We start from the raw sequence: 25219 nt of genomic DNA on the forward strand, positions 1-25219 counted from the left end.
CGTAGCTCAATGGAAGGTCCAACACACCCGCTGGCTCGCTACTGACTGCCGCTAAATTCCGTGTCCGCGCGCTCCCACGCCGAGGCGTGACGTCACGTGTTTTGAAAACGTCAGTGCAATTGGCCGCTGTCCGTCGCCGTCTATCGCCGTTGCCATCACCCAGTAGTGGGCGGGTGGTACACATCTTCTTTAACACCGGCATCCATATGCCGTTTAATTTCACACCCTCCTCCTTACGGTTGAAATTATTTGGGTTTTTAGCGATTTCGATTGCCTCCCTGTAGAGCCTTTCGTAAAATCCGCTTGTGGCCGCTAGTACTTGCGTCTCCTCGAAACGAATATTGTGGTTCCATGGCTGGAAAGCATGCTCCGCAACAGCTGATCGATCCGTTTCTCCTCTTCTGCAGTTTCCCTTATGCTCTTCCAAACGTTTAGAAACAGTTCTTTTAGTGGTACCCACATAAACATTACCACAGCTGCATGGGATCCTATACACTCCAGCTTTTGCCAGTGGTTTGCGAGCGTCCTTGGCAGGCTTAAGGTATTCCTGTATCTTCCTGGTGGGCTTGTAAATTACGGTGATATTCCGCTTCGTCAAGATCCTCCCTATTATTTCCGTCACATTTTTAACAAACGGCAGGAAACCCTTAGATCTTGCAGTAGCCTGTACGTCAGTATGATTTCTGCGTGGCTGCCTCAACGCACGTTTTATTTCGGCGGACGAATATCCGTTCTTCATTAGTGCATTGTGGAGATGTTCCATCTCAGCGTTGAGCAACTCAGGTTCACAAATGTTTCTAGCTCTGTCCGCTAACGTCTTGATAACACCCCGCTTCTGTTGTGGGTGGTGGTTCGAATCCTGGTGCAAATAACGGTCCGTGTGCGTGGGTTTGCGGTATACTGAGTGGCCCAAACTACCATTTTCGTTTCAGAAAACAAGCACATCGAGGAAATGTAACTTGCCGTCTACCTCCTCCTCCACTGTAAACTGAATTCTCGAGTTTATACTGTTCAGATGTTCGTGGAACCGGCTTAGTTCCTCCCTACCATGTCTCCACAGCACAAACCTGTCATCCACGTATCGGAACCATACATTTGGTTTTTTGCTGGCAGTACCGAAGACCTGTTCTTCGAATTTCTCCATAAAGAAGTTTGCAATTACGGGACTTAGGGGGCTTCCCATAGCCACGCCATCCGTTTGCACATAAAACTGTTCATTCCACTTTAAGTATGTGGTCGTCAAACAACACTTAAACAGTTCTGAAATATCAGCAGGAAAAATTCGATCCAGCTGTTCCAATACATCAGTAAGTGGAACCATGGTAAACAGCGATACCACATCGAAGCTGACCAGTATGTCCTATAGCTGGACCACTATGCCATTCAATCTGCTGATGAAATGTGTCGAATTCTTTATATAAGAGTCCGAACGGCCCACATGTGGTTTCAGCAGCGTAGTCAAAAATTTGGCTAACGAGTAGGTGGGCGAACCAATGGCACTTGGTATCGGTCTTAACGGCACATTTTCTTTATGAATTTTGGGCAATCCATAAAGCCTCGGTGGTAGCGCAACCGAATTGCAGAGACCTTTCTGTACACTCTTCAATGGACGACTTTTTTATTAACCGCGACACAGTTCTGAGAACGCTGTTAGTGGGGTCCTTATTCAGCTTCCTATATGCTTGCGGATCCAGTAGATCAGTAATTTTACTCCGATAGTCGGCCACATCCATAATCACCGTTGCGCTTCCTTTGTCAGCTGGGAGAACCAAAATACTATCGTCGTCATTCAGGAGTTTTAAAGCTCTTCTCTCACCCACAGTTGTATTACTTTTCGGCGGTTTTGCATTAGCTAATATTCTTACTGTTTCTATACGGATTTCTTCAGCTGTTACAGAAGCCACACTGCGAATTCCTGCTTCTACACTGGCTATAATTTCTTCTGTGGGCCCAAAACGCGGACTAACAGCAAAATTTCCTCTCTTGGCAAGTACATATGTCTCATCGTCAGATAACGAACGTTTGGACAAATTGATAACGGTCCAGGAAACGTCTAAATGCCGAACAGTCTGATTAGATAGCAAATTATCAAACTTCTTCTGTCTACTAGACGTTGTCAACATACGCTTCCCCATGGTATCATGCAGTAGTCTATTTTATCCCAGTCACCGCTGCACAGTTTATTACTGATCGTAATATGGAGAGACATTGACTTACAGTTTGTGCTTGCCTAGTCCCGTCGGGTCTGCTAAATGCGCTCTCGTAGTAAGGCCTCCTCAGTCCGTTTGAAAATGCGTTGTGCCTTTCCCGAATAGAACAGTCGCTTTATCTTCAGAAACTTCGGTATAACGCCGACGGCTCTGCAACAAGCAGGAATGTGAGGGAACACAAAAGATGCACTCTCTTCTTCTGGAGTCCTTCCAGGCGTCGCACTTCTCTAGACATCTCCTCCGCAACGGCGATCGACGGCGACGGACAGCGGCCAATTGCACTGACGTTTTCAAAACACGTGACGTCACGCCGCGGCGTGGGAGTGCGCGGACACGGAATTTAGCGGCAGTCAGTACCGAGCCAGTGGGTGTGTTGGACCTTCCATTGAGCTACGGACCCCCTTGAAGATGTCTCCCGCAGTCGGAGACGAAACGTTTGGAATCACCACAGAATTCATCAACCGACCACGGCATAACAGCCCGTATAATTATAATGGACATGATATTTCCGGCCGTGAAAGTCTACATTTTAGTATCATTTTATCTGTTAAACATTGTTCTGCCCTCTTAGAATATGGGCTTAAGAAATAAATCTGTTGGAAAATATTGTGTTGTAAGAAAGAAAATGTGAAATAAAATTTTGTAAGAAATAAAATAATGTTGTGAAATAAAGTATTGAGTTAATTGTTTCTGCATATCTATTTTTTCCCAAGAGATGTTAGCTTTCTTAGAATACTTGCAGCAACTGGGAAAAATGTGTAATAAATTTAAAATGAGAAAAGCACTTGGAAGAATCAACATGTACTTTTCTTGTTATCCATAGAAATTCAAACCCCCAATAGTTGTTTCACTTAAAAGTTTAAACCAGTTTCTTGATTCTTAGGCAACTGTAGTTGGTGCAATGGATAGTGTTCACTCCGATAAAATGTGTCTGCTATAGACACGTAATAGCCACCAGGTAGTAAGGATTTGACAGATGAGATTGTAATACAAAATTCAGTAGGCTCTGAGTGAAGCATGTAGAGGTACATGTATTTCATTCATATGCAACAGCTTTCAAAATTTGCTATGGAACTTAGTGAAAACACGGCATTGTGCATGGTGTTGGCAGTGCGTGCTTGTAAATATCATTGGAGTGTCAAGCACAAAAGTATTTCTATTATCTCAGTTGTTACTGCAATGGATAGTGTTCACCTCTGGCAAAATACGTCCACTACAGACACCAGGTATTAATGATTTGTCGCATGAGCTTGCAATAAAAAATTCAGAATGGTGTTTGAGTGAAGCAAGTACAGGTCTGTGTATTTCATTCATATGCAACAGTTTCCAAAATTTGGTACTAAACTTCATGAAAATGTGAAATTGTGCATGGCATTGGCAGTTTATAAACTCTGCAGAAAACACCTCCCTTTTCAGTGTAAGAACAACTTTTCCTATCTTTTAAGGTTACTCCTAAGGTAAGCCTAAAATTTCTGTTAAAAAGTAAGTTTTTAAGCTCTAGGTTGACTAATTGTCTTCTACTGGATTTGTAGTAAGCTATTCAAATTGTTCACAAACTGCAATGATAAATATCAATATGTAATTAATGGGGAGTTTTATTTAGTTTATGCTCACATGATTATTATGCAGAGGCAAGGAAAAATGTTCTCATGATCCCACACAGTGTCAGAACAAAATCAGATCACTATACAGGCATTTTTCTAAAATAAGAGCCCCTATTCTTATTGTACTGAGAGACTGTCAAATGTAAGCAGACAGTTTTTGTTTCGGCAGATGAGCTGTAACGTGTTTGTGCCCTGGAAAATAGCTCTTAATCTGGATGAGCGTCAGTACAGTTTTGCAATATTCGGAGTGGAAAGTATCCCTTAGATAGTTTTCTTATAAAATTATATACTGTTACAGTTCATTGTGGGAATTATTTTGCAGTTTCCCCACGGAATGACTATCTTAAGACAGAAATTGACAAAAGTGTTTTAACCTTGAAAAGAGCTTTTCTTGAGATTGTTCTCATCAACTGTGAAGAAATACCTGTAAAAAATTAAAATCATTGCATAGTCCCTTGGAACTTTTAATTTATGGCCTGCCCTGGTTAAATTGAGAGCTGTAACGACTGTTGCAGTTGAAAGTTTATAGGTGTTTCTTGAGTCATAATTGACAGCTTTTACTACGGTGCACAATATTCACTTTGGTGTATTCATTATTCATTTTGAGGCACTTAATATCCCACAGATACCAAGGATTTGTATATACAAGAGAGGTTATAATAAGGTAAGAGCACCTATAGCCGACACATGAAGAGAATTTTTTTCTACCTTCTAATACTATTAAATAAATGTAGGCTCCAAAATTATTTTCTGAAACTTCAAAGTCTCACCTTTCATCTAAAATATAATTTTTTAAGCTGATAGTTTAAACTTTTGTAAAAATAGTGGGAACTGAACCTTTGAAGTCCACCTAAAAATGATACTCTAAAATGGACCTGCTCCTAAAGTCGACGATTTTGCCACCTATAGTTGCCATAATTCCTATATCCCATTTTCTTTTATAAGTAACTAGAGCTCAAAATGCGGAGACTCCAATGTTTAAAGTTTTGACATCAGCCCCTTCTTACTGTTTAAAAGAATTTTAATGACGTTTTACTTTAACTGATAGTTTATAGTAGTTTCGTCCCACTGCCCACCAGAGAGGCGTTCGATGTATTTGTTAGATTTTATAAATGGTACTGTGAACAAATCCAGGTCAAATATAGCTCTGGCACAATTTTTCGCAAATAAAAATGTAATTTTTGTTGGAAGCGTGTGGCAGTAAATTGATAAATGTGGGGAAAATATGATACAAACATAGCAAGGGAAGCCGCTGTTTTGAAATCCCGCCACGTTTTGCCAACAGTCACGTGGTTTATGTTGGAGCCACACCTTCCATATAGATTCAGCACAGCAAGGCCAGTCTGCTGTGTTCGAAATACACAGGTGTCCCAAATTAAAGCAACAAACAGCAGGCAGTTTGTAGACATCGAAACTGTATCCCGAAGGCCAGAGCAGGGCCGACGGTGTGTGACATCAGAGGGGGTGGGCAGGAGAGAGAGGTAGACAGACAGAGTGGGGGGGGGGGCAGGAGAGAGAGAGAGAGAGGGGCAGGAGAGACAGAGAGAGGGGCAGGAGAGACAGAGAGAGGGGCAGGAGAGACAGAGAGAGGGGCAGGAGAGACAGAGAGAGGGGCAGGAGAGACAGAGAGAGGGGCAGGAGAGACAGAGAGAGGGGCAGGAGAGACAGAGAGAGAGAGGGGCAGGAGAGACAGAGAGAGAGAGGGGCAGGAGAGACAGAGAGAGAGAGGGGCAGGAGAGACAGAGAGAGAGAGGGGCAGGAGAGACAGAGAGAGAGAGGGGCAGGAGAGACAGAGAGAGAGAGGGGCAGGAGAGACAGAGAGAGAGAGGGGCAGGAGAGACAGAGAGAGAGAGGGGCAGGAGAGACAGACAGAGAGAGGGGCAGGAGAGACAGACAGAGAGAGGGGCAGGAGAGACAGACAGAGAGAGGGGCAGGAGAGACAGACAGAGAGAGGGGCAGGAGAGACAGACAGAGAGAGGGGCAGGAGAGACAGACAGAGAGAGGGGCAGGAGAGACAGACAGAGAGAGGGGCAGGAGAGACAGAGAGAGAGAGAGAGAGAGGGGCAGGAGAGACAGAGAGAGAGAGAGAGAGAGGGGCAGGAGAGACAGAGAGAGAGAGAGAGAGAGGGGCAGGAGAGACAGAGAGAGAGAGAGAGAGAGAGGGGCAGGAGAGACAGAGAGAGAGAGAGAGAGAGAGGGGCAGGAGAGACAGAGAGAGAGAGAGAGAGAGAGGGGCAGGAGAGACAGAGAGAGAGAGAGAGAGAGAGGGGCAGGAGAGACAGAGAGAGAGAGAGAGAGAGAGGGGCAGGAGAGACAGAGAGAGAGAGAGAGAGAGAGGGGCAGGAGAGACAGAGAGAGAGAGAGAGAGAGAGGGGCAGGAGAGACAGAGAGAGAGAGAGAGAGAGAGGGGCAGGAGAGACAGAGAGAGAGAGAGAGAGAGAGGGGCAGGAGAGACAGAGAGAGAGAGAGAGAGAGGGGCAGGAGAGACAGAGAGAGAGAGAGAGAGAGAGGGGCAGGAGAGACAGAGAGAGAGAGAGAGAGAGAGGGGCAGGAGAGACAGAGAGAGAGAGAGAGAGAGAGGGGCAGGAGAGACAGAGAGAGAGAGAGAGAGAGAGGGGCAGGAGAGACAGAGAGAGAGAGAGAGAGAGAGGGGCAGGAGAGACAGAGAGAGAGAGAGAGAGAGAGGGGCAGGAGAGACAGAGAGAGAGAGAGAGAGAGAGAGGGGCAGGAGAGACAGAGAGAGAGAGAGAGAGAGAGAGAGAGAGAGAGAGAGAGAGAGAGGGGCAGGAGAGACAGAGAGAGGGGCAGGAGAGACAGAGAGAGGGGCAGGAGAGACAGAGAGAGGGGCAGGAGAGACAGAGAGAGGGGCAGGAGAGACAGAGAGAGGGGCAGGAGAGACAGAGAGAGGGGCAGGAGAGACAGAGAGAGGGGCAGGAGAGACAGAGAGAGGGGCAGGAGAGACAGAGAGAGGGGCAGGAGAGACAGAGAGAGGGGCAGGAGAGACAGAGAGAGGGGCAGGAGAGACAGAGAGAGGGGCAGGAGAGACAGAGAGAGGGGCAGGAGAGACAGAGAGAGGGGCAGGAGAGACAGAGAGAGGGGCAGGAGAGACAGAGAGAGGGGCAGGAGAGACAGAGAGAGGGGCAGGAGAGACAGAGAGAGGGGCAGGAGAGACAGAGAGAGGGGCAGGAGAGACAGAGAGAGGGGCAGGAGAGACAGAGAGAGGGGCAGGAGAGACAGAGAGAGGGGCAGGAGAGACAGAGAGAGGGGCAGGAGAGACAGAGAGAGGGGCAGGAGAGACAGAGAGAGGGGCAGGAGAGACAGAGAGAGGGGCAGGAGAGACAGAGAGAGGGGCAGGAGAGACAGAGAGAGGGGCAGGAGAGACAGAGAGAGGGGCAGGAGAGACAGAGAGAGGGGCAGGAGAGACAGAGAGAGGGGCAGGAGAGACAGAGAGAGGGGCAGGAGAGACAGAGAGAGGGGCAGGAGAGACAGAGAGAGGGGCAGGAGAGACAGAGAGAGGGGCAGGAGAGACAGAGAGAGGGGCAGGAGAGACAGAGAGAGGGGCAGGAGAGACAGAGAGAGGGGCAGGAGAGACAGAGAGAGGGGCAGGAGAGACAGAGAGAGGGGCAGGAGAGACAGAGAGAGGGGCAGGAGAGACAGAGAGAGGGGCAGGAGAGACAGAGAGAGGGGCAGGAGAGACAGAGAGAGGGGCAGGAGAGACAGAGAGAGGGGCAGGAGAGACAGAGAGAGGGGCAGGAGAGACAGAGAGAGGGGCAGGAGAGACAGAGAGAGGGGCAGGAGAGACAGAGAGAGGGGCAGGAGAGACAGAGAGAGGGGCAGGAGAGACAGAGAGAGGGGCAGGAGAGACAGAGAGAGGGGCAGGAGAGACAGAGAGAGGGGCAGGAGAGACAGAGAGAGGGGCAGGAGAGACAGAGAGAGGGGCAGGAGAGACAGAGAGAGGGGCAGGAGAGACAGAGAGAGGGGCAGGAGAGACAGAGAGAGGGGCAGGAGAGACAGAGAGAGGGGCAGGAGAGACAGAGAGAGGGGCAGGAGAGACAGAGAGAGGGGCAGGAGAGACAGAGAGAGGGGCAGGAGAGACAGAGAGAGGGGCAGGAGAGACAGAGAGAGGGGCAGGAGAGACAGAGAGAGGGGCAGGAGAGACAGAGAGAGGGGCAGGAGAGACAGAGAGAGGGGCAGGAGAGACAGAGAGAGGGGCAGGAGAGACAGAGAGAGGGGCAGGAGAGACAGAGAGAGGGGCAGGAGAGACAGAGAGAGGGGCAGGAGAGACAGAGAGAGGGGCAGGAGAGACAGAGAGAGGGGCAGGAGAGACAGAGAGAGGGGCAGGAGAGACAGAGAGAGGGGCAGGAGAGACAGAGAGAGGGGCAGGAGAGACAGAGAGAGGGGCAGGAGAGACAGAGAGAGGGGCAGGAGAGACAGAGAGAGGGGCAGGAGAGACAGAGAGAGGGGCAGGAGAGACAGAGAGAGGGGCAGGAGAGACAGAGAGAGGGGCAGGAGAGACAGAGAGAGGGGCAGGAGAGACAGAGAGAGGGGCAGGAGAGACAGAGAGAGGGGCAGGAGAGACAGAGAGAGGGGCAGGAGAGACAGAGAGAGGGGCAGGAGAGACAGAGAGAGGGGCAGGAGAGACAGAGAGAGGGGCAGGAGAGACAGAGAGAGGGGCAGGAGAGACAGAGAGAGGGGCAGGAGAGACAGAGAGAGGGGCAGGAGAGACAGAGAGAGGGGCAGGAGAGACAGAGAGAGGGGCAGGAGAGACAGAGAGAGGGGCAGGAGAGACAGAGAGAGGGGCAGGAGAGACAGAGAGAGGGGCAGGAGAGACAGAGAGAGGGGCAGGAGAGACAGAGAGAGGGGCAGGAGAGACAGAGAGAGGGGCAGGAGAGACAGAGAGAGGGGCAGGAGAGACAGAGAGAGGGGCAGGAGAGACAGAGAGAGGGGCAGGAGAGACAGAGAGAGGGGCAGGAGAGACAGAGAGAGGGGCAGGAGAGACAGAGAGAGGGGCAGGAGAGACAGAGAGAGGGGCAGGAGAGACAGAGAGAGGGGCAGGAGAGACAGAGAGAGGGGCAGGAGAGACAGAGAGAGGGGCAGGAGAGACAGAGAGAGGGGCAGGAGAGACAGAGAGAGGGGCAGGAGAGACAGAGAGAGGGGCAGGAGAGACAGAGAGAGGGGCAGGAGAGACAGAGAGAGGGGCAGGAGAGACAGAGAGAGGGGCAGGAGAGACAGAGAGAGGGGCAGGAGAGACAGAGAGAGGGGCAGGAGAGACAGAGAGAGGGGCAGGAGAGACAGAGAGAGGGGCAGGAGAGACAGAGAGAGGGGCAGGAGAGACAGAGAGAGGGGCAGGAGAGACAGAGAGAGGGGCAGGAGAGACAGAGAGAGGGGCAGGAGAGACAGAGAGAGGGGCAGGAGAGACAGAGAGAGGGGCAGGAGAGACAGAGAGAGGGGCAGGAGAGACAGAGAGAGGGGCAGGAGAGACAGAGAGAGGGGCAGGAGAGACAGAGAGAGGGGCAGGAGAGACAGAGAGAGGGGCAGGAGAGACAGAGAGAGGGGCAGGAGAGACAGAGACAGGGGCAGGAGAGACAGAGACAGGGGCAGGAGACAGAGACAGGGGCAGGAGACAGAGACAGGAGACAGAGAGAGAGGGGGGGAGAGGACCGTCAGAGAGAGAGACCTCTAAGCATCAGTGAACTACGAAGGCCTTACGAAAAGGGGGACAGGAAGAACAGGTGAGTTCACCAGAGCAGACTTGATTGCCTCAAATGCTGACTGCTGGGACTAACCCCACTGAAATGCTCGATTTTTCTTGCGCAGAAGATTCAAGGGCGCAGCCAACTGAGCGAATTGGGGTACGAACTTCCTAAAGAAGTTCGCCATTCCAATAAAGCGAGCAATTGCCCGTCTATCCTTTGGAGGAGGAAGTTTTTGAAGGTCCTTAGTCCTGTTTTGATCAATACGGACTCCACCGGCCAACACCAAGTGCCCGAGGAATGAAATCTCCTTGGATGCTAACTTAATCTTAGATGGTTTGACGGTAAGGCCCGCACTACACCATGGAAGGACCTGTTCGAGGTGTCGAAGATGCTCCTCAAAACTAAATATTACCATGTCGTCAAGATAATTGTAAACAAATTTATGCTGAACATCGCCTAAGACATTATCCAACAACCTAGAAAGGACGGCAGCACCGGCAGACAAACCAAAAGGGACTCTATTGAACTCGAATAATTTCCAGTCAGTGCAAAAAGCAGTGACTGGTTTAGACTGCTCAGCAAGAGGAATCTGGTAGTATGCCTGGTTCAAGTAGAGTAAAGTGAAGATCGTTGCCCCCACAAACCAAGTAAAGCAGTGATGTAGGTCTGGCAATGGCACCGATTCCAAAACTACCTTCTGATTAAACTGCCTATAATCAACAACTGGCCTGTAGCCTGAATCCCCCTTAGGGACCAGGAACATGGGCGACGAATTGGCAGAAGTGGATGGTCTAATTTCCCCATTCTAACATTTTATCTATAATACGGCGCAAAGCATCCATCTAAGGAGGTGACAGACGATAAGGCAGCAGCCTAACAGGAACATCAGTATCTTATAACATACGGTCAGTCAAACCTAACTCATCAGTTAACACATCAGGGAACTGGCGCAAGAGCCCCAAAATGCTTTCTCGCTCCCCATTCTCCAGATGACAGACACCAAAGCCGGAATCAGCACCAAAACCTTATTAACACCCGATACCCTCTGGCAAGAGCACAACGAAAACTCCCTATTAGGACAAAAATTAAAGAAAATCTTAGCAGTGTAATTCAAAATCATGCCGGTACACTGGATCCAATCACATCCGAGCAACAGACGAACAGCAAGATTCTTAGCCACCAACAATTCGATAGGCCAGGAAAAATCACCTACAGACACACTCCCCCTACAGCAGCGTACTAGAGGTAACATCTGTCCATTGACAGCACGACATCCCTGTAGGGCAAATGGCAAGGACGGTAAGCGACACTTCTCTTTATTATCCAGATACCACTGGTAATCCATCAAAGAAACACTACTTCCTGAATCCGACAAGGCGCAGACTGGTTCGTGGTTAAGGGAGGTACAGATCAACGGCAAGGACTGACCGAACACGGCCCTTATCCGTTTGCAAGACCTCAAAGGTGGCTCATCGCGTCCAGTACCTCCCAAAACTTGGCGTCAGCTGCTCTGCTTGGACGCGGCTTCCTCTCCTCAGGACATTCACGCACCAAATGATTCAAAGCACCACAACGGAAACAAGCGCCTTTTGTACCTGCCATCCCCGATCCCCCACCTCTGTTAAGCTGACGGTTACATAAATTGGCCACGGGGTTTCCGGAACTTACATTTCAACTCCCGACGTATTCTCCTACACAGGTCTGCGCCCCCGCATGACTTGCCCCACCACGCCTACTGTCAGCATAACGCAATCCTTCAATGGCCAACACGAGGCTATCTAGATCCCACAAGGACGTGGGCTTATTGGCAAACATTATTCGTGACCTATCCTTGGGCCTAATACCTTCCAAAATAATGTCTATCTCTCCTTCAACAAGAACTAGATTCAGAGCTCGAATGGCAACCTTAACACCCTCAATATACTGCTGGAGTGTGTCAGTCGACCTCTGAACCCGGCGGTATTACTGGTTAACTAAATCTGCTCTCATGCGTTTGGTCAAGCGAGTATCAATAATCCTCCTACGCAAGTACAACGAGCCCTCTCCATGACCGAGCGAGGTGGCGCAGTGGTTAGTACACTGGACTCGCATTCGGGAGGACGACGGTTCAATCCCGTCTCCGGCCATCCTGATTTAGGTTTTCCGTGATTTCCCTAAATCGCTTCAGGCAAATGCCGGGATGGTTCCTTTGAAAGGGCACGGCCGATTTCCTTCCCCATCCTTCACTCACCCGAGCTTGCGCTCCGTCTCTAATGACCTCTTTGTCGACGGGACGTTAAACACTAATATCCTCCTCCTCCTCCCTCTCCATGCTTCAAGACTTGACCAATGATAGAACTCAACACTCCTTCATACAAGGGATAAAGAAACTGCAAAATAGTACGATGTGTCACCTCTAATATATCAGCTTTAATTTCCAAACGTACTAATAACCATAGAACTTCGTCAACTCCAGGCAGCTCATCCAAGGTCACTTTATTTATTCCGTGCACTAATACGAGCATAGGGTTAGGTAGCTTAGCAAAGGGCTCAGGGGGACAAGGACTAGTCCTAACGCCACCACGTGCTAGATCAATCATCCCCCTGCGGTAAACTAACTGTTCAACATGCCCTACGCCCTCTTCAAGGCAACCTACCGCATTGAGTTGAGTCTGCAACTGCATTACCTTCCTGACTAACTGTCCAATAGTAGTACTTTGCTGCGGAGTAACAGGCACTCGTTCTAAATCCTGCAGTCTACCCGCCCAGTGATTGAGATGGGCTTGAATACGACCGATCTCTTTGCGAGGATTACTACCACCCATAAACTCCAAATTGTCTTGCCCACTTGAAAGGGACGTGCTACACAACGCAAGCGCGGCACCTACCTCACCGACGCGCATACCGGCTGGTCCAAGACGCCCCGAAACCGCGCGCTCAACTCGGCCACGGCACCATCGGAAGGAGCCCCACGAACCTCCAACTCATAAGCTAGCTGCTCTCTGCGCAAATAATCGATACCAGGGCTACTCCTCAGCTGCGAGTGGCTCGTCTGCTCAGGCTGAAACATTTTTACAAGAGAAAGTATGCGCTCCAAACAAATTTCAAACTTAATGCTACCTAAGCTCGCAATTGTGAATAGTGCTGCTAGCACACGTACCCCCAAACAACCACACTCTGCTACCGTTTGTACTGGTAGATAGGACAGCTTTGCTGTGAAAGTGGAAGGGTAGTCCACAACAAACAGTATTCACAATTACAAGCACCCAAGCTTTAATGATCTTTCAGCAATAAAGGCTCTTAACAAATCTCAATTAAGAAAGGACATAAACTTGGTTACAAACGTATGTTAACCTTCAACCAGTGAATAACCCCAATAAAGAATTACCAATCAATAAAACGTAGATAAAGGACTGCTTTACAAGAATTAAGTAAAATCATGAAAGCCAAGTTACAAATTTTATGTTATGCTTCAACAGGTGAATAACCCCAATAAAGAATTCTCATTTAAATAAAACACATAGGAAAATGCCTTACCAAATGGCTTAAATTGTGTAAAATCATGAAAAGCTGAGTTGCAACTTTTCTCACAAACTACTTAGGAATTTACAGCAAATAAACAAGTTTAACCTATAACCAGAAGGTAACTGCCAAGTCCAAGCGACCGAAGCCACTCAGAGCGGACGACCGCCAAAACGCTGGTCATCAACCGACATCGTCACGGCCCAGTGGCCACCCTGCTAAAACAGACTGACGTTTCGGTAAGCGGCCGACAGCAACACACGAGTAACAGTGACAAAGTCGGCGTACGCCTTACGAAACACGGCACACCCTGATGCGGGAGCAGGCACAGCTGACTAGCGGCCATACAACCGCGAGCAAACAAATCTCACGCCACCCGTACTAACGCAGGAAATGATAGCGAGCGACAAGACGCCACGCGCAAAGCAGCAACCGTGCCTACCCCTCGACCACAGAATGTGCCCTGTCTCCTTGTCTATGGTAATAAAATTTACAGCACACAAGAAACGATTTAATAATGGCATTAGTTCAACGCAAGATTAGTTAAGTTAGGTCCAGTAAAGATTTACCAACGGATTTACCTTCAAACCAACTTCCAGACCACCGATAAACAAGGAAGCAAATTAAACAGTTGCCAAAAATACAGTCACGATACGCAATCCCTACAAGACCTTGCTATCTTACAGTTATTATGAACGGCGAAACATACACAAATCAATGACAAGAAATTCACCATTGAAAGCAAAAAACACCACAAAGGTTAAATTAATTAATTTGTATACGAGCCAGCCACTGAAGGCTCAGTTCCACAAGATTAGGACTAACCTCACTCGGCAGCAATACATTTGTGTGCGTGATAACTAGGTTGCCCAAACAGGACTCCAAAAACCAAAACAACAGGTCACACGTTAGCTGTCTTGTTCTCAGGTACTAGGCACCACCGGGCTGAGACAATCGCGACGAAAAAAAATCTCTGAAGTTACAGCTGCCTGCAGCAAAACAAATGAGTCAGGGTGCATGAACGTAAAGCACAAGCCACTGTTCCAGCCGGAGCGTAACCTTTTCAATGCACATACGGACAGAACAACACACGTGGGCATAAAGGGAGCAGCAGATGCGTACCAAGCAAACTATACTGCGCCAAAGTACGATCCACGTCACGTCCACAAACCGGAGCACTGCTCCCGGATCTGGTGTCTGCTCACTGCACTGCCGCAACTCTCTGTCCCCTGGAAAGCGATGCGGACGCCCGCCTTGCTCAACGCTCCCTTCTCGGCTGTGCACAACTCTTCTCTTGCCGCCTCAGAGTGCGGCCGCCATGTCCGTTCTCCCCTGCTGTGCGCCCCAGACTCTCGTTACTCGTACTCACTCCCCGTCAGCCCCACTCCGACAGGAGGCGCTCGCGATCGCACACAGTGCCAACCTCAACCAGAGGAGTCATCGATAGCGTCTTGCGCCAGAGAGCCGCGCCACGGCTAAGTAAGTCTACCGCACTATTTAAATTCCTGACTAATTGGAGGCTTAGAATGAATATTTCAGCTTATTTATAATTGAACATACAGTGCTTTTCGAATAATTTGGAGGAGTATAGATTGTGTGAAACGTTTTTGTTGTAAACTACCAGTATCTAAACCAATTATCCTCAGTAATTCAATTCTGCCATTATTTCCGTTATTGCAACATAAAACTCCATCATAGACACCTATTTTAGGTACTTCATGTCCACAGAATGTTCTTTTTGAGTATCCAATCTTAATTAAATTATTGATGCTTTCATTTGCATTTTGTGTCTTTCGATGAAGAAATTTCCTCAATAAATGAGGGTTTGCAAGAAAGCTGACTGTGGGCTTAATTGCATTCATAACAGGTTCAGGTAGTGAGTGTTTATGTGAATACGTCTCGTTTCTGTTGATTAACTTACATCAATCGTCTTTCAGACCCAGATTGTGCATTCCTGTTTGGTCAGTGGAAAGTTTTGGGGGGTGGGGGAACTGCCACACAGCACGCCTCATTGCTTCTAATTTTTGTGTGTCTTTCCTGAAAGCTCTCCCATAAAATAACTGAAGAGAATCAATTTCTTTCAGAGTAAGCCTGCCTTTTCCTCCTAGTGGTTTTCCATCCTTAATTACTTTATCTTTTCTTTCTTTCAGCAAGCGACGAACTCTACCACCAAGCCTCTTTTGGATGTGTTCATCGCATTCCAACTTTTCTATTGCTGTATTTTCGGAGATTTTTATCTGTTACAGCCTTGAACGGAGAGGAGTCCCCATCAGCAATGTATTTAGTATATCTAACACCATACTGGTCCTCAGATCTGGAGGACATCTTCACAACTGCAGCAGCCTCCATACCCCCACTTGAGCCACTATAATTTGTAGAGCATGCTACTGCATGCTTGTCATGGCACAACTTCTCACTTTCATATTTGGACATTTTCTTTGTAGCACACTGGTGGCAGTATTTAGACATAATTTCTACATCTAAAACTTTACCTGAGTCAATAGCAAGAACAGATGCAACTGCATAGGAGATATGTGCATCCAGGTTCCATCTACAAACACAAACTGGTCATTATATTTGAAGGAGATTCACTGTCATGATTATCTACTACAGGATCTCTTTGGATTATTTCCACCAGTGCCTGTCCCGCTTTCTTCATAGAAACTGTATCAGTATCACATACAGCATCAGACATTCCTTTATTTATTTTTTCACACCTTGCACAAGGTGGAGGCATGTTCAGAAAACAGCACAATAAATTTCCTCCTTCCCTGCACTGTCCTACGCATCTCAGAGCATATGCTAACCTGAAATTGCTTTCATAGGTACCAGTGTCAGGTTTTTTGAAGGAGGAAATTGAAAATCATTGCCACACGAATTACAAATTAATTTAAAATCACAAGCTATTCCCACTCTTCTTTCTTCAACAACAATCATGCACTTCGCATTTTTACAGCAAACACACGAACATGATAACGTTATAGCCTGGCATAGAACTCTAAATCAGTAAGTCTGAATCCAGTGGAATCCATATCAACATCCTTCATGCACCTGTACAATTCTCCTGTTCTTGAAGCTATGTTCTTCATTTCGAGCTGCTTCCTCTTTTTTGTTGGTAAACCAATTTTCATTAAATTTCCGCCACCCAAACACAGTTTTTCCACCACCATTATGCATAAATCTTCCACGTAAGGATTGGCGAATTCAATCTTCCACCTACTCATATGTGTTGGTATTTCAAAACGAATATAAGTCACATGCAAGAATGTTTTCAGGCAAAGATCTAGATGTCAGCCAGAGATATAAATGTCTACCAAAAATAACGAAAGAAAACAGCCTTCACATTGACAAGAATTCCATTGAAGTAAGTAGTTTCTCAAATGTCAGGAAAGGTGGGAGTGGTTGCCAGTGTAGAATTAATCAGTTTAACAATTTAAAGGCATTTTTAAAGCTGCTAGCGTGATAAAATTCACACACAACATAGATTAAACTACATATATATCAAGAAAATAATATTTTTCAAAAATCGATTTTTTGACCCAAAGTCCGTTACATTTCCCTGAAGCGAGGAGTCCAGGGGCGCTCTCCAGCCACTACCCGTCGCTGCCGTAAGGAGGCTGAAGGCAGAGTCAGGCCGGCCACAGCACGGAGACGTCTCAGCACTCGCCCTTTTCGCACTCCGTACGCGAAGGGAACGGGGAAAAAAATTCGAAACTTGTTGCTCTTCCAAGTACTCTCTGCCATGCACTTCACAGTGGTTTGCAGTGTAGTCCGCGGATGTAAATGTGACAGTCATGTTGGTGTTTGTAAATACGTAGCGTAAGTGGACGATTTAATGGCAAAATTGTGTACAATCGCGTGAGAAATGCGGCCATCAACGGAAATTGTACTTTTCCAAAGTACAATTTTACATCACCGTGTGCGTTTTAGAATCTGGAACGACGGTGATGTATTCTCGCCACCGGGAGTGATGTAATCGCTTGCCGATTCATGGAGAAAATGTAAATATTAAGAAACTGAACATACAAAATATTTTTCGCTGGGGTCTGCCTTCAACAAAACACTATTTTGTTTCACAATCTAAACATGTTGCAACAACATCAGTGGGCTTTTATTTTATGGCTGTTAAACATAAAGAATGTTCTTTGCTCTATGTACACACGTAAATATTATTTTTTGAAATCGCAATTACAAATTTTTGTAGAACTCTTCGTTATGTATTCATACCTTTTTATGTTTTTATAGTACATGTTTTCTTTCACAGTTTGTCATCGGCAGCCATATAGAGCTTAGTGTAGACAAGTTGTTTAGCAAAAAGTACTATTTGAAAACTGCTATGGCTATGCCTGAAATTATTTAATTGTATGTGGAAGGTTGTGTGTGTGTGTGTGTGTGTGTGTGTGTGTGTGTGTGTGTGTGTGAAGGGTAATGGAGGGGGGGGAGGGGGTTCTGTACGTTGGTGTTATCTAATAATTCTTTGAGGGCAGAGAACACAGTTCTAGGTCAGTATTGATATCTGTTGAGCTATTTTTCTTGTCCATAAAGTGTTCAGTACCTGCCATTTTTAGCGCTCTTCTGTGTTCTGTGTATCTGGTATTAAAGTTTCTGCTTGTCTGTCGAATGTAAATTTATCTGCAATGCTGACATGTTAGTTGGTAAATACGAGATGTGTTATGATTGTCTGTCTTATGTTGGTTGTTCCTGGCTTTCTCTATGTTGAGTTATCTGTCCTGTAGGCTATTTTTAACCCTTGTTTTTGAGTATGTTGCCTATTCTATGGGCTGCCTTGTTGTTGCAAGTGAGAGTGAACCAGTTGTTTATTGTTGTGGGTGTTTCTTGTTCATCTGTGCTCATATGTGTGTTCTGTTTGATTGTAAGTTGGTGAGAAGACTTGTTTTTATGTGTTGGGTATCCTTTTTGATCGTATTTTAATTTCGTGATTCAATTTATCTATAGTATTTGTATAGTATCCACTCTGTACAGCGATTTGTCTGTTTATCTGTAATTCATTGTTATAGCTGTTTTCAGTGAGTGGGGTTTTGTTCAGGCTGTGCATAATATATTGGAAACTGGCTAGTTTGTGCGCAATGGGTTTATTAGAACGTTTGTGAATGGCCGTGCTGGTGGAGTTCACATTCCTGAAAATGTAGAATTGGAGTTGGTTGATGCGTCTATATATTATGAAGTCAAGGAAACTTAACGTTTTGTCGTTTTCTGTTTCTGTGGTGAATGTCTCTCATTTCATCTTCGTGGTCTTTTGGCGAGACGCACGTAGGGGGCGGCAGTGTATTGATTGACTCTTCTAGCAGTGTACGCTCTCGGAACATTAACACTAGACCGTGACGTGACCCAGAACGCCTCTCTTGCAGCACCTACTACAGGAGTTGGTTGAGGATCTCCGAGACGCTTTCGCGCTCACTAAACGATCCTGTGACGAAACGTGCTGCTCTTCTCTGGATAATCTGTTTCCTCTATCAGCCCTATGTGGTACGGATTCCATATTGATCAGCAGTATTCAAGTATTGGTAGAACGATTGTGTTGTATGCTACTACCTTTGTGATGGATTACATTTCCGTTGGATTCTTCCAGTGAATCTCAGTCTGGCATCTGCGTTTCCTCCTTTCTTCAAGCAGTTTATCTTTGCAGATCGCTGGAGCAACGAAGGGCATTTAGCGACAGGAGGAAAGCGCAGGTCATTCCAGTTCCAGGAAGGGCCTTCGACAGATGCACATAATTACAGACTTATATCGTTTATGGAAATCTGTTGAAAAATTATGGGACATGTTCAGCGCACATTGTTTTGACGTTCTTGGGTAACGAAAATATCTTCTATAAAAATGCACGCGGATTCTGCAAACAAGGTGGTTGCGAAATTCAGTTCGCTCTGTTCCTCCACAAGACATCGTTGCTCAGGATCAAGCCGTGTTTGTTGACAGCAGACAGGCATTTGACACCGTCCCACGCTGCCGTTTAGTTAAGACATGCGAGCTTAGCAGGTATCGCAATAGATTTGCCACTGGCTACAAGACTGCCTTATGGACAGAACTCAACACGTCGCTCTTAACGGGACGAAATAGACCGATGTAACGGTTATTTCTGGAGTGCCACAGGGATGTGTCATAGGCCTTAACTTTATACAGTATGTAAATGGTGTAGGTCGATGCTTCGTGTGACGTTCATGTCACATCCCAGCTGGCGTTTATCACATTTTTGTTGCTATGTTTTAGTGCACGATGTAGGAACATTTTGCTCCAAGAAGCGAATCTTTTATCACCTATATTTACTGCTTAAATATTAATCCACCGCTCTAGCGGTGCTGATGACGTTATTTGCAGCTACAACATGTTAATAACAACGTCTGACGGTTTATAAGACGATTGTGCCTCTCTTTCTATGACAGCTGTAGCACTCGCAAGAAAAATTTATGGGACATGTCCGTCCATTATTGGTTTGCGGTCAGTATTATTTCTTATTGCCAGTTATTTACGAAAGATTATACCTAGTAGTAGGGGAATTGTGATAAGTTCCCCTTGGGCACCAGGCTTATAAAGTATATGTTTGTGCTCTGACATGTGCAAAGGAAATGACTGTGTCCAGTCGTAAGGAAGGTATGGATTTGACGTGGAATACTGTGATAGCAAAGCAAAGAGTGTGTCAAGTCATAATAATGGTACAGATATTTCAATTTCCAGAGCCACAGCCGTCAACGGGGTGTATTTCTGATACTTTGCTCATTGTCGAATGTCAGCCAATTGAGGCCGGGATCGTAATATTTGTTTGTAAGTACAGTGACGAAACATATATGTATCCGATTTCGAAGGTGTTTCTGTCTGTGTGTGCTCGGCGCGGCGGTGGCTGTGGCCTGTAGTGGGAATGATCCACGTCTTCCACTAACGGTAGGAGCCCTCCGAATGGAGAGGCCTGTCGCGATGCGGGAATGTAGTTGTCTTAACCGTGTCGTCCTCCAGACAGTCAAATAGAGGACAAATAGTATGTGTTGGACAGCTTTTGTGATCGTGTGGAAGTTTGAGAAGATTCAATAAGGACATGAGTTTGCACTGCACAGTTATTCCATCCTGTGTAAACTGTCCGATTGACTGCTTCTTCACATTTCCCGCCTTTATCTGGTTGAGAGAAGATCGGTTGAGGTGTGTGTTGAGCGCACCTAGCAGGTGAAAGGCGGGTGGAGGACACGTTTGCTGGTTCTGTAGGCATGAGACACACCTTAGTTGACTTTGTAATTTATATGGATGGTTTGGAATGTTATACCAGAGGCATCGGTTTTCGAGAGGTTCGCAGATGGTATAAGTTTCTCAGTCGAATGTAAAAAAAAAAAAAAAAACTATACCGATTTTGCTCATGCAACTACATGAAAATGGACTTTGTCTATTTTCGTCGAAAGAGGACGTTTATTATTGTCGATGACGTTTCTTTTTCTTTTTTTAGTTGTTGAGCTATTATAGGAGTCGAGTTGATCTTATGTAGTCCAGTGCAGAGCGGTGGGTGAGTTCTCTACGAGACCGCGGCTCCCTCGTTTCCAGCTTGAGCGTCATGCGCGACATTAAACAACAGTGCTTTCCATCCTACAGAGAGAGGCCTGTTGGAGGCTTTGGGGACCTGTGTACTCTGTGACAGCTTGTCGCTGCAACAGCGCCCCAAAACAATAACAGCCAGCTGCGACACCAAGATGCATTTGGGAAAGCTGCCGTTTTACCTCCTATTGTTTAGTTAAGTAGACCTGCTTATGTACTGGCGAAGGACCATCATCCCAAGGCGGATGGCACATGTCCGGTGGAGTAGCCTCCTCGGTCGTTCCACCTCACAGGCGGGTTTTCGGCAGTTCGTGGTTGTACATTGAGGAGATCGCAAGTTCAACTACCACCTCATGTGTAGTCTTTTAGGACGACGATTTTCCCCAGTACACATGATGCATTATGACCTGTTGAGCACGAGTGCTGATTTGTTTCGCGACAATTTCGAAGTGTAATTAGAGTTGTGGAGCATTTTTTCCATCAGCTGTGATAGCGTGTATTGGCTTCGACTACCTGGGCTCTAGGGTGGTTTTTAGTAGGTGTCTGTAGTGAACTCTTATGTCAAACAGCGATATATGCTAGGTGCTTTTTTAAATTCCTCTCAGTCGAACATCAGCATCTAGTCAGTTGAACGTGTTTAGCACCAAATATAATTAAGACAGTAGCTCACACCCCAGCCTTTTCACCCATAACTTGTAGGTGAAGGGTAGAGTTTGGCCGGCCGTGGTGGCCGAGCGGTTCTAGGCGCTACAGTCTGGAACCGCGTGACCGCTACGATCGCAGGTTCGAATCCTGCCTCGGGCATGGATGTGTGTGATGTCCTTAGGTTAGTTAGTTTTGAGTAGTTCTAAGTTGTAGGGGACTGATGACCTTACAAGTTAAGTCCCATAGTGCTCAGAGCCATTTGAACCATTCTTTTGGTAGAGTTCGAGTGTTCCTGTCGCTGGTTTCGAGTGGTATTGCGAAATATTTTTCCCAGCAGGGTAACACCAGTTGTATGGTATGTTAGCTTTTGGGGGCGTAGTATGCTTTTTCGCCGTCCTAACATAGCGTATAATTATTACCGATTTTTGTAATTAATTAATTTGTTACGATCGATATCTGAGTCAGATACGAGTGGTATTGCGAATTTTTTTTCCAACCAGGATAAGAAAAGTTGTATGGTATATTTACTTTTTGGGCTTTATTGAGATTTTAAGCTATCTTTGTGCAGCACTATGCATATTGCTTTGTAATTAGGACCAATCATTGTCATTAATTACATAATGGGGATTGGTATTTCAGTCAGTCTCCCGACCAAAATATATAAAGTACATTAACTTAACATTCTTCTCCCGCATCTGGACAGTTTACATGTGTTGGGGGGTGCACTTATGCTTTCCATCCAGTAGTATCAGGTTTCGAGTCCCTGATAGGTTACGTTTTTTACGTGCACTGAGCGTTGGTGCTCTGCATTGTTTTATGGTGTTTAAGCATTGCGAGCGTGTTTGGATAGCATTACACATTCATTATTTCGTTGATCTACGAGTAGTTTGCATGTCTGTATGCTGTGTGCTGGATTATTACGGTAGTTTACGAGCTTTGCGTCTCTGCAGATCAGAGTACTGCATTATTTACGAGTAGTTTCCTGGTCTGTAAACTGTATATTTTGACCCCAAGGATGTCAGGGTTAGTGTTTTGCATCAGCGTAATAAATAAGGTAGGTGAAATCCGTCCCTAAATAAATTTTTCCAAAAATCAATAAAGTACACCCCTTCCTCTCACCAGCAGATCACAACTGATTCCTTATCCCGCCAATTTTTCTCTCCAGACCTCCAGAGGAATGAGGAGGGTGTGGCACAGGTGCAGCTGAGGATAATGTGTGATGTCATCATGATGCCGTGCTCCTATGGACCAAACTGCACTATTATGTGACCTATCACGGTGTCCTCTGGAGGTGAACTCGCCAACCAGCTCAGTTCTTTGGTCTGGTGGAACAGAGACAGTTGTCTCTTGTGTCGTGGCAGCTTATACGTAGTTTTTAGAAATGACAGACAAATTCAGCAGAAACAGATGTTTCCATGCATTGTGTTATGCAAAGCATTTATTTGCAGAACCGTATTCTTCTTCCTCTTCATATGTTCAAGCATTAATGCTCGCTTCCATTCTTCATGCACTGAGCTGTGGACGCACGGCTCAGCTGAATCAGTGCATGTAATACAGCTATTAAAACCATCTCGATAATTGAACTAATGCTCCTTCAACACTAACAGCTCAGCAAGCACTGAAATCTCTGCCTCTTGTGGTGGTAACACTACACTAAGCCATTAAAGCTGTAGGTAGATAATAAATTTAAACAAATTTCAACAGATTTAGACAAATTAGAACAAATTTAAAACAGAATGAGAGTGTGTGCTGATATGAAACTTCCTGGCAGATTAAAACTGTGTGCCAGATTGAGTGCCTGATTTAGTCTCAGTCTGGATCACAGTTTTAAGCTGTCAGGACGTTTGAAATTTATACAAATTGAATGAGATCATGAGCAGTCTCTATTGGTGCCAACACCATACTAACACGCCCCCCCCCCCCAGCTGCAGTTTTAGGGCAAAATTCGAAATTACCGCCCATTTTCCAAGAGGATGATGCACCATGATGCAAAAAAGTCGGAAAAGGTGGATCGGGTTACACATAGAGGCACATTACTCAATTTCCCGCCAAGATTCAAACTTCCCACCGGGTTGGTGTGGCAGGGGGGCGTGGCACTTTCCCGCCAAAAGCCACCTTTTGGATAACAGTATTCATGTCATCAGCTGACATCACAGCTGCCATATTGGATGACATCATGCACTGTTCACAAGTCAACAGGCCGCCATCTTGGATGATATTATCACCGCCATCTTGAATAAATTTGGCAACAGTGGAGAGTGGGGTGATACGAATTTTGCCCTACTACTCCCATGGACCCTGCATTTGGGCAGGGGAGTGACTCTGCAGCTCATTCAGCAAATCGATACTGTCTTATGCCGCCGCTACTTCCTACATCTAAATCTACATGGATACTCTGCAAATCACATTTAAATGCTTGGCGGAGGGTTCATCGAACCACCTTCACAATTCTTTATTATTCCAATCTCGTATTCCGCGCGGAAAGAACGAACACTTATATCTTTCCGTATGAGCTCTGGTTTCCCTTTTATTATCGTGATGATCGTTTCTCCATATGTAGGTTGGTGTCAACAAAACGTTGTTTTATTCGGAAGAGAAAGTTGGTGATTGGAATTTCGTGAGAAGATTCCGTCGCAACAAAAAACGCCCTTCTTTTAATGATGTCCAGCCCAACTCCTGTATATTTTCTGTGACACTCTCTCCTATATTTCGCCACAATACAAAACGTGCGGCCCTTCTTTGAACTCTTTCGATGTACTCCATCAGTCATTTATCGTTAGGATCCCACACCATGCAGCAGTATTCTAAAAGAGGACGGAAAAGCGTAGTGTAGGCAGTCTCCTTCGTAGATCTGTTACATTTTCCACGTGTCCTGTCAATAAAACGCAGTCTTTGCTTAACCTTCCACACAACATTTTCTATGTGTTTCGTCCTAATTTAAGTTGTTCGTAATTGTAATTCCTAGGTATTTTGTTGAATTTATGGCCTTTATATTGGACTGATTTGTCGTATAAGTTTTACGGATTTCTTGTAGCCCTCATGTGCATGACCTCACACGTTTCGTTATTTAGGGTCAACTGGCAATTTTCGTACTATTCAGATATCTTTTTAATCGTTCTGCAATTTGTTTTGATCTTCTGATGACTTTATTAGTCGATAAACGACAAAGTCATCTACGAGCAACCTAAGACGATTGCTCAGATTGTCTCCCAAATCATTTATATAGATAAGCAATAGCAAAGGGCCTATAACACTACCTAGGGGAATGCCAGAAATCACTTCTGTTTTACTGATGACTTTCCGTCAGATACTATGAACTGTGAACTCTCTTGCAGGAAATCACAAATCCAGTCACATAACTGAGGCGATATTCCATAACCATGCAATTTCACTACGAGCCGCACTTGCGTGGTACAGTGTCAAAAGCCTTCCGGAAATCCAGAAATACATAATCGATCTGGAATCCCTTGTCAGTAGCACTCAGCACTTCATGTGAATAAGGAGCTAGTTGTGTTTCACAGGTACGATGTTTTCTAATGTTGACTGTGTGTCACTGGACAGTTTTCTTCGAAGTAATTCATAACTTTTGAACACAACTTATGTTCTAAAATCCAGCTGCATATCGGCGTTAACGATATGGGCCTGTAATTTAGTGGATTACTCCTACTACCTTTTTGACCTGTGCAACTTTCCACTGTTTGGGAACGGGTCTTCCGTCGAGCGAACGGTTGAATATGAGTGCAGAGTATGGAGCAAATGCATCAACATACTCCGAAAGGAACCTAATTGCTATTACAGTCTGGACCAGAAGACTTGTTTTTATTAAGTACTTTAAGTTGCTTCACTACTCCGAGAATATTTACTTCTACGTTAGTCATGTTTGCAGCTGTTCTTAATTCGAATTGTGGAATATTTGCTTCGTGAATGTCCTCGAAAGTATCTCCACTGCTATCGCACAAAGAAGGTATTGATTGTTTCTTGCCGCTAACATACTCCACATACTACCAGAATCTCTTTGGATTTCCTGCCA

At 46.0% G+C, this 25219-nt stretch overlaps 1 protein-coding gene across 1 annotated transcript in view; it reads left to right on the top strand.

The window, feature by feature from the left end:
• LOC124553240 (RNA-binding protein 25-like) overlaps positions 1–12972 on the top strand; it is a 98615-nt gene extending 85643 nt beyond the window's left edge. Inside the window, exons 2-4 of the mRNA XM_047127129.1 lie at positions 5920–6118; positions 6515–6618; positions 12969–12972. Of these exons, the coding sequence (XP_046983085.1) occupies positions 5920–6118; positions 6515–6618; positions 12969–12972 (307 nt within the window). The remainder of the gene's footprint in view (positions 1–5919; positions 6119–6514; positions 6619–12968) is intronic.
• Positions 12973–25219: the final 12247 nt, after the last annotated feature.

The sequence above is a fragment of the Schistocerca americana genome, chromosome 11, assembly GCF_021461395.2.
Source record: "Schistocerca americana isolate TAMUIC-IGC-003095 chromosome 11, iqSchAmer2.1, whole genome shotgun sequence".
Classification (NCBI taxonomy): domain Eukaryota; kingdom Metazoa; phylum Arthropoda; class Insecta; order Orthoptera; family Acrididae; genus Schistocerca; species Schistocerca americana.